This window comes from Mesocricetus auratus, unplaced genomic scaffold, assembly GCF_017639785.1.
Source record: "Mesocricetus auratus isolate SY011 unplaced genomic scaffold, BCM_Maur_2.0 Super-Scaffold_100707, whole genome shotgun sequence".
NCBI lineage: Eukaryota > Metazoa > Chordata > Mammalia > Rodentia > Cricetidae > Mesocricetus > Mesocricetus auratus.
This window is the reverse complement of record NW_024429269.1, coordinates 5692450-5702625: the sequence shown is the minus strand read 5'-3', so window position 1 is coordinate 5702625 and position 10176 is coordinate 5692450. Positions and strand designations below refer to the sequence as shown.

Below are 10176 nucleotides of genomic sequence, written 5' to 3'. Positions count from 1 at the left end.
AGTGTCATCCAATTCCTGTGAAAAAGGTTGAAGGGTGCTAAGAAACCAGTAATACCCCAAGTAATCTACTTTTAAAGTTGCTTTTTAAAACCTGTCTGTCTGTCTGTCAGCCACAGGCATAGCCATTCCCATTATCCAAGTAAGAGTGGAGTATACTGGCATGGCCAACAAAAACTAAGAACATATGTAAAAAAGACAATGCATGTTATGTAACATATAATTACAATAGTTTAACAAATATTAAGTTGTGTCTTTTCAATGCTAAAAAGCAAGGCCTTTAAAATTCCATTGTCTTAGAATGTTTTTAAGTAGTTACTTTTAAATGTGATTATTTCCTAAACCACACAAAGATAAAATAGAGCATTTATTGATGGAATAACAAAAGTGCTTTTCTTAAATATTCTTCAAAATACATTTGTACAACTTACAATAATATATCCAAAATAACTGTATATACAAAACATTACCTAGTTCTTAATGTATGTGCTTTTTTCCCCAAAAATTACAAAGTAACTTTTTAATTTTTTTTTTTTTGGCAAAGTTCAACCTTAACAGAGCTGACAATTTTAAAGGTTGGTTTAAGAAAATATAACCTGAGGGAAACTGACACGCAAGAGCCAATGACAAGCGGAGGATTTGGAGAATAGTTTTAGTTTGTTAAATTAAAAAAAAAAATAGCGATACTTTTCACATTACAAAAATAAACCAAAATGAAAAGGTCACTGTAAAATGATGGAAAGAATCTGTAGACTTTTAGTATTTCAAATAGCCAACAATGCATGTCAAAGAATGAATGCAAGATTACAACAGTCTTGTATTTACTTTGTATTTGGAGAAGACAGTGAAATAACTGGCCACATTCTATTTTCTTTTAATTGCTATTAATATGGTTGATTTGATTGGCTCTTCGATGAATTTCATCCAAGAAGTTCTCCAGTTGTTCTATTAGCATTCGCTTTTTAAACCTGTGTGAGTAAAATAAGAACATTCTCAATCATCTCTTAATAGCATAAACTAGTGCATACATTTCAAAAAGAAAAACTGGCTTTGGGAAAGATTATTTAAACTAGAATGAAAATGAAAACCAACACCCAAGACCTGTTGGGAACTGCCTAAACATGAGCCAAACAAGGATTACACTAATAAACACATGCTAAAGTAGATGGAGGAAGCTCATGAGGTCTTAACCCAACACAAAAAACTAACAGGCAATTGGGGAATGCTGAGAGAGGGAGAAATAGTCTTCCTCTAGGAAGAGCACACCAACTGGTTATGGAATAACCAACAGTTAGCCCTTAAAACATACATACAAGTAACCTTACACAGACCAAGCAGGTTGTATTTATATATTTGAGAATATACATACATATATGTATATATATATAAAAACAAACACATACATACACACAGGTGTGTGTGTGTGTGTAACAACAATTAATGATAGAAGAGACTAGGTTTGAAAGAAAGCAAGTGGGTATATGAGAGGTTTTAAAGGAAGGGAAAATGTCATAATATTATAGTCTCAAAAAATTTTTAAAAACTTAAAAATAAATATCTGTTGGGGACTAACAAGATAACTCAGAAGATAATGAGCCTCTAGATGACTTGAGTGTTCGATCTCAACTCCTAAAAGTATCCTGTGACCTCCACATGTGTATCAAACATACAAAACAAAGTGGTGCAAACTTGATGAAAGATTTGTAAATTATTCTTCATACCAGAACAGAATTACAGTTTTTCCTTAAAAGAGCTAATCTAGTCCTAGGAACAATGAAAAAGTAGTCATTCTTCCTACCATAAAAAAGAAAAAGAAAAAAATATTAATATACAAAAGGATTCTAAACATTATAGTAAAAGTTGGATCCCAAAGCAGTTACTCTATCCAGTCTTTTTTGAAAACTAAGTGTTAAAAAAAAAGAATGGAAACAATGAAGAAAAGCAAGTGCCTACAAAATGAAAATGGAAAACTGGTAGTAGCATTTAAAAATCACAGTGCTCTACTACAATTTGAGGACTAGGACATCAAGTGTAATAAGGTATCTACAACACAGGGTGTACAGCACAAAATGTTTTTCAGTATCAAATATAAGTAGGTGAAAATTACATATACAAAATCATGACTATCACTGATGCTGTTTAGAATATCTCAAGAATACTAGATGTTCTGTTTTTCCTTCTTTCTTTCTTGTAAAATGATGCAAATATGCACCAAGTTCTATAACAAAAGTGACAGAAAGGCAGGTGCAAGGAACTCAACTAGATCCAAGATTCATCAATATGGGTGCATATGCCTATAATCCCAGCATTTGGAAAACTAAGGCAGAATGAATCTAAGTTTGAGGTCAGGCTGGGGTATGCAGAAAAACACCACCTCAAAAATCATCTGCACTAAGAATTCAAGGTATACTATAAACTGAACAAAAGACAGAATAGTTTTCATTAAAAACAGAATATTGAAAATATTTCAACTTATATGAAAACGTATAGCCTTATCTTGATCATTCAAGTAGCCCATGCCCAAGCCACTCAAAATACAAAAAAATCCTCTCTAACTAAAGCAGTTGTTCTCAACCTTCCTATTATTACAGCAGTACCTTTCAAGGTTAATATAGAAAGGGGAAAAAAATTAAAGATTTACATACAACACCATCAAAAAGCATGAGAAGAAAAAATAAGAATTGTAAAAGAATGTAATAGTCTACAAGGGAAAAGGCACATAATTCCTCAATGACCAGCTTTGAATTAACAGGGAAAATTCACATTTCAATGAATCAATGCATACATGAACTCAAGGGTGTATCAAATGCCATTCAAACATCAAGCATGCCGACTGAAAACCATTCACTGTATTCAGTAACAAACAAGCTTCTTTACCTGGATGCTTCCTTAATGACATTCTGCAAAAATATTAGCCTTGTTTGTAAACTTCCTTGCACATGCTTCAGCAGAGTGAAGATTCTTTCATATTCTTAAAACAAAAGAAGGAAAAATGATTAACTGGCTTTATTTGTATTCTCACAATGTTTCTTCTGCAGCTTCTTAGCTTAGACAAAAGTATACTTAGACAAAAATATTCCACACAAAAAAGTTACCACTGTTAACACAGATACAGCTGCCCCACATGTTAAATGTGTACATGAAAGTATGTATCACCAAAAATTAAACAACTTTCGAAGCACTTTTTTTTTTTGCCAAAACTTCCCAATAAGACAGCAAGCCAGCTTAGAGATGAATTAAAGAACTCTACAGTCACCCAGAGAAACAGCTTTTACAGAAGCCATCTTTATCATTTAAATTTTAAATTCTAACAAAATGAAAGCAAAAAAACTCTCCACGGTTAAAGGTATTGCTTCACTTTCAAGTTTTTTCATATAACTCCATCCAAGATTCTACAAGTTCCTGAATACCCTTCCATTGTATTTCATTGAGCCATCATAGTAGTGATGACCTGTTATATCCTGAATGGATGCCAATATAGTTCTTGTACCCAGAGAATTCTCTTGCATCCATGTGATGATCTTAATGACTTTGGTTTTAAGCTAAAGCACATCCAGCTAGCTATCATAATTCACACATGGTGGTAGGCAGTAGAGAGGAACTTCACAAACACAATGGTTTTGAAGAGGCTTGCAGACAGGCCAGTGTTGAGAACTGAACTTTGGGCTACACAGGTGCCCTACTTATTAGATATATTGACAACCCAACACTCAAGTCATTTAGTAGTTAGTATTCACTCTATATGTTTGGGTTAGCTGTTGTACTAAAATTTCAACTGCTAGTTGAAGTAATAGGCAAGACTCTGAGTCCTTGTCATGGCAGCTACATGTGTCTACCACTGGAGTATCATGAGCACCAAATTATTCAGTGTTTTCTAGCTGAATAACAACTTAAATCTTACAGAACTCATATAGTAAGTACTTCAAGACTAATCTAGACTCAGATGTGTGCTTTAGTGAATTTGATTATTTGAACACATTTAAAAAAAATCAACATTTTGTCTCTAATTCTACATACTTCTTCCTGGCTTTCGGATCTCTTTCATTATTTGTGCTTTTAGTTCAGTGTTGACCTCTTCATGGCTTCTGCAATGCACCGGTTTCTTTCCTTTACTGAGTGAAGATGCTGGTATATTCTCTTCAGCACTTTGTTCTTTATTTCTCGGCTCGTCATGATTTTCTAAAAATCCACCAACACTGAGGTCATTATTTCCTAAATGTTCATGACCAAGGGCCTCTGTATGATTGGTTGATGGTTCCAGAAGATTGGCCGGAGATGTTAAAAATTCAGTATCCATAGCATTTGGTGTCATGTCTGATGAAAGCTGGTCTGCAACATGATTTTCAACCACATCATCTACTGCTGAATCATTAGTGGCTTCTGAAATGAAACCAAAGAAATATAGCTAAAAGTGAGACCTGGCATTAAAGTATACAATAAAAATGTTCAAGTAACACAATTACTACAAATAACTCATTTCTTAGACTAAGACATACCAACAATGTGATATGGTTCTTAGGCTTTGCCAAAGATACAGTATATCAACATGAAGCATTCATAACACATACAGAATCCTGCAATTCTGTCCTTACAAAGACAAAGCCTATTTTAGCTTTCAATTTTCTACCTTATTTTAGCAAGTTTTCAGTACTTCAGAGAAAAATACATCACTAAAATTGTCACTGTCACCTTTTTACCTACCTGCCTCACCTTAAGCCTACTTTTGTCTTAACCTGTTATTCTTCAGAGAGAAAAGTAAACAATGAATGGTGTTTATAGCTCAATATTCTGCAAGAAGCCCCAATAGGGCACACATGGTTTTCCAGCTATCCTTTCAGTCCCAGCCACACAATACTTTGGTGCCCACTTCAGCTCAATAGACAAGTAGACCCTAAAGTTTACTAGTATGCCATTAACTACAAGACTCTTAGACATGACTCCTAAAGTCTGGATTATTCACTAGTCTTCCAGAGCACCAGCTGAGCTCATCTGTTCTGTATCTCAATAAAGGCCTGCTTTCTACATGCTTCCTTAAACAAACACTCCCACAAATCCACTGCTCTCCTCCTTCCATCATCTCCCTGCTCCTTTCTAAGTTCTAACCATTGCACAACTGCTTCTCAGCCTTTTGGCTAAGGTGAGGGCTTAAAAAAAACCACAATAATTTCTGCTTCGCTGAAAACCCAGCTCTCCTACTTAAAAATAAAGACAACAACACTGTTCTCATTTTTGAGCCTGGAATAGAAATTGCTTTTTCATGAATGTAAAAGTGGGATATACAGTGTAAAAGAGGGATATACCTTCACCTCATAAATTTAATTTTAAATATTCTAATTCTTTTTTTTAAACTCTTACACTGTTGCGAAATACTGTAACTGATCTAATCCCTTCATCATTATCTTCATATTGAGCCCAGTGCACATGCTACAGCACCTTGTTCACTGCATATTCTCAAGCCCTTCCTGACATTCTAGGAGCCTCTAACAACTCAAAGTGGCATTAGCCCCAGCAGAGCCTCTCAAATGCTTCCTTTGTGCCCCAGCCGCCATGTGCATGATAACAAGTATTTTAACAAGGAGCCCAGGTAAACCTCATTCATGCTCCATTTGGTAAGTTCTGCAGCACCAGTATCTATGCAGAGCAGCAGCATCTATCAAAAACCATAACTCAAAAAACTTTCTGTCCTATATCCCTTTTTTTCACCTAACACAAACTCAAAGATGAAGGTGCATGCATCCCTTCGCAGTATTCAGCTCCTTATCCTTAATACAGCTGGACTTTTACTCCAGCAACTCCTACTTTCTTCTAATAATCAGACTTTTGCTAGATATTCACTTTCTTCTTTATGAAGCTTATCTCCATGATGGGTCACTTTTTTAGTTCCTGCACTATCTGTCAAGTAAAACACCAGACTTCATGACTGGTTTATCCTGTGTGCTAGCTGCAGACCTTTAATTGGAACGATGGCAACTGCTGGGGAAATGGGAGCCAGGTATGCAGGGATGGTCCCAATCATCATCTAGGTCTAGACCTTCATTCAGCACTGCTCAAGCCTACCACAACATCTTCTCCCTCTCCCACAGATGTTATTCAGCTTCCCTTATTCTCTTCTAAGTTCTAACTTTTCCAATCACCCTTCTACCTCAGCCATATATCCACTTTCTACTTATGGGAGAAAAGCAAAGTCCTGACATCTCTTCTACACCCTTGTTCCTAATTAATTTATACTCAAACCCATTTTGTTCAACAAAAGCAGCATTCTTTCACCAACACTCTGGGCCATTTCCTCTTGCCTTCTTGATGGAGATTTTAGTCTCTCTTTCTGACCTTTCTCTATAATGTGTCCACCATGCCAGTATTTACACACTCTCAAACAAAACCAACATTTTCATCTCCTTGAACTTTTCTCGACCATTCACCAGCCTCTCTGTCCTTTAAAGATAATTTTTCATACTCATTGTCTCTTTTTTTCTTCTCAGTTATCCTTCATCATTAAAAAAAAAACCTTTCTATCCTTTACTCCACAAAAAAAGCATTATTAATAAAACAGCCAGAGACCAAAAGATAATTTAAAGCATTTGAAATTGCCAACACACTATTAAAGTACATTCACACTCATTGCTTTTCCCAATTTGCCTATTGTTTCTCAAGACACAGTGTCAGGTTATAATCATCTGCACTTACTAACGAGCCCCTGTGGATGAATAAGAATTACATTATAACATCAACTACCCCATCAGTATGTACATCACATCCTTCAGTTATTTTTATACATTTTGTATTTGAAAAAGTTTGATCTTATTTGATTCTGATCCAAATGAGGCTCTTGAATTATAACTTGTTTGTTTCCTGCTACTTCGGACTATAAACCTTCTGTGTCTCTTTTCACCTTAACAACAAAAATAACACAACAGACTTTTTTTTTGTCCTATAAAATTCCTTATGACCTTAATTTTCTGACTCTATCCCTCTTTTGTTATTTAACATGTTTTTCTGTCTCTTTTATTTCCTGTGGAAAAACTGGCTCTAGAGGCTTGATCACTCTGATATCCAATAGAGGGTAGAGGAGAAGGGTCAGGTAGAATTCCATCAAATGGTACATAATATTGGGTTTCTCTCCACTTAAGATGTTATATAAGCCAGTGGGGTCACTATGTACAATAAAAACACTGATTTATTCATGTTCTATATTCCCATATAAACATTCTCCCTGATAATATCCCATATAATATTCAAATATATTTATAGTATCCTAATTAACCAACTTACTACCTCTTTCAATGGTTTCTCACTGTCTTTGAAATAAAACAATTTTTACAATAGGTTTAAAGGCCACTCATGATCTAGACTCTGAATATCTTTCTAGTCTCTTCTTATTAAATACATCCAAAACCAATGCTATATTGGGACTCTTTAGGGTTTTCTTAAATATTTTTATGCATACTCTCTCTAGTACAAGCAAAGCTTTAATTTACTCTCATCCACAAACATAATGTTCTCAGGAAATTCATTCTTGTGTCAAATGCTTCCATAGTATGTATACATTCTAACATTTATCACACATGTAATTGATTGAATATGACTTTCTTTCCTTGTCTACTATGAGAACAGAGATCACTACTGCCTTGCTCATGTCTGTAGCACAGTTATGCATTTAATACTTAGTTGTTAAGTTTTGCTAAACTGAAAAGCATATTTTTGCTTGTAGTGAAAATACTCTTTCCAAAACCATTTGTAAAATAAAATACTTGAGATTTACTAATGTCATTTCAGAGCATGACATATAATGCAATAGAGCATGAATATATAAAGTGTTCATCAAAAAGACATCCAGAAGCTACTGCATACCAATGCACAATAAACAATGCTCACTGGACTCTGCTGAACAATCTTTCTCTGTTTCTATTATAAAAATCTCTTCCCTTAGGTACCCAATAGCAAGTAGTATTTGAAAGTCCCAAAGTGCTACCTTTATGCAGAGGAAGGGGTTTAATAAGACCTGGCTGAGCTTGAGTCATGGGTGCAGGCGGTCCTTTTCCTCCAATGTGACTGTTCACAGCAGGGCTCTGCCGCCGGCCTCTCAAGAGTGGAGAGGCACACCGGCGCCTCTTCGGGATCCCTTGCATGCTCGGCTCTCCAGGCCGTTTATGTTTATTTTGAGGTCCAGCCACAAATTCATCTGCTTCATCTATCATCATACCCTATTAACAGAATAAAATGTTTTGAATTTATATATAATTTTTAAAATGCAATGGTTACTATTTATTCTAACTGATGAATAACTACACATTTATAGCATATAATGTGACAGCTTGATTTATGCATAGTATAGAAAGGTTTAATCAAGGGCTGGTAAGGTAGAAAAGCGGTTAATGTGCTGTGCTTCACAATCCTGGAGACCTGAGTTCAGAGCCCAGAAAGAACTCACAGAAAGGTGGAAGAACCAGAGAATTGACTCCATAAAATCTTGTCATCTGACTTCCACATGTGTGCCATGACATGAGCATACACATGTACATACACACACACACACACACACACACACACACACACACTTTAAAGATTTAATTTTGGGATCAAAAGCTGAGAGCACTTACTGCTCTTAACCAGACATGACAGCTCCTAAACACCTACAAATCCAATTCCAGGTGATCCAACACCCTCTATTAGCCTCCAAAACTCCAGCACATATGTGGAGAATAACTCACAGACTCACATATTATACATGTTAAGTAAAAAATAAAATCTTAAAAAAATTTAATCAAGGTAATTAACAGTCATTATCTTACCAACTTGAGTATAAAGGGGAAAAGGGAGTTAAAATATGTTCTTTTAACCATTTTGAAATATATAACACATTAGCATTATATTAATTGGGATTACAATGTTGTCAATAGTTCACTAAAACTTAGTCTTCAAGCTGACACTTAGTACCCCTTAATTATCATCTTCCCCTTCTTTACCTTCTTCCCGTAGCCTCCGGTATCTCTTTTGTACTACAAACATGCACACATACATACATACATACATACATACATACACACACACACACACACACACACACACATACACACACATACATGCCCTTTTCTTGAATGTCTATGCCATTTGTGTAGGGGTGCATGCATTCATGTCAGCATGGACATGGGCATGTCATACTATACACATGGAAGTCAGGAGTTACAAACTGAGGTAACAGTCTTCACCTGCCACATTGCTTAAGATACACGATCTCTTGTTCGCCACTGTGTGTGCTAGGCTAGCTGGCCCACTAGATTCTGAGGGTCACCTGTCTCTAACTCCCAACTTGACAGAGTGTAGGGATTACAAATGAGTGCTACTGTGGCTGGCTTTTATATGGGTTCTGGAGATTTGAACTCAGTTCTTCAGGCTTGCAAGGCAAGTCCTTAGCCCACTGAGACATCTCCCCACCCTCTCTATACAGCTTTTTAAGTAGCACAACTAATCTCAATTCTTTAACTAATACAACACTACTGACACTTTCTAAATAGGATATTCTACGCAGAAAATAACTTTAGCTAAACTGACAGCAGCTACCACAATCAAGTTATATCACAGAACATTTCAGAGTTACCTTTTTATCCAGTTTAAAGGGATTGCCAAATGTATGCAACCTTCGAGGCTGATCAGGATCAAGTTCTCTTAGTGGAGAAGGTACTTGCTTGAGGTATTCCTGGTAATTCCCCATTTGTGCTATAGGTACACTGTGCACTTGATCTTTTCAGAGAGAATATATCAACAACAAAAGTTACCCTCACTAATATAATTACACAGAAGTGTTATTACATACTGGAAATTAACATGGGGAAATTAAAAACATAACAGTCTTTAATTCTCCAAAATTAAAATGTAAAAGTACTAACTTTATCTTCTAGGCAAAATATAATAGAATTTGTAGAGTGGAATTATCAGAGGAATGTAAACCAGTGGTGAGAATGTTCAAGTCACAGCAAAGGTTAATAATTATCTGATGTGATTTGCACTAATACCATAGACACATCAAGGAAATGGCCACCCAGAGTAAAACTATCAGACACTAAAATAGAACAAGAAAATGACTGTATGTGTCCATGTATCTGAAGGTATGAGGAAGGCTAAAAATGAAATAAACTGTTAAGAGAATTTGTGGTTAACAGTGACAGTAAGAAGGAAGATAGA

General features: G+C 35.6%; 1 protein-coding gene across 5 annotated transcripts in view; it reads right to left on the bottom strand.

The window, feature by feature from the left end:
- Positions 1-10176, bottom strand: part of Ints6 (integrator complex subunit 6) — an 80523-nt gene that overhangs the window by 10426 nt on the left and 59921 nt on the right. For 3 of the 5 annotated variants that reach the window (XM_040740546.1, XM_040740549.1, XM_040740550.1), the window contains 5 exons: positions 9593-9735; positions 7967-8198; positions 4015-4377; positions 2875-2968; positions 352-965 (listed from right to left, as the gene is read on the bottom strand). In XM_040740546.1, coding sequence (XP_040596480.1) covers positions 872-965; positions 2875-2968; positions 4015-4377; positions 7967-8198; positions 9593-9735 — 926 coding nt within the window. In that variant the 3' untranslated portion in view covers positions 352-871. Of the gene's footprint in view, positions 1-351; positions 966-2874; positions 2969-4014; positions 4378-7966; positions 8199-9592; positions 9736-10176 lie in introns of those variants that run through there. The other 2 variants (XM_040740547.1, XM_040740548.1) reach the window with 2 other exon arrangements.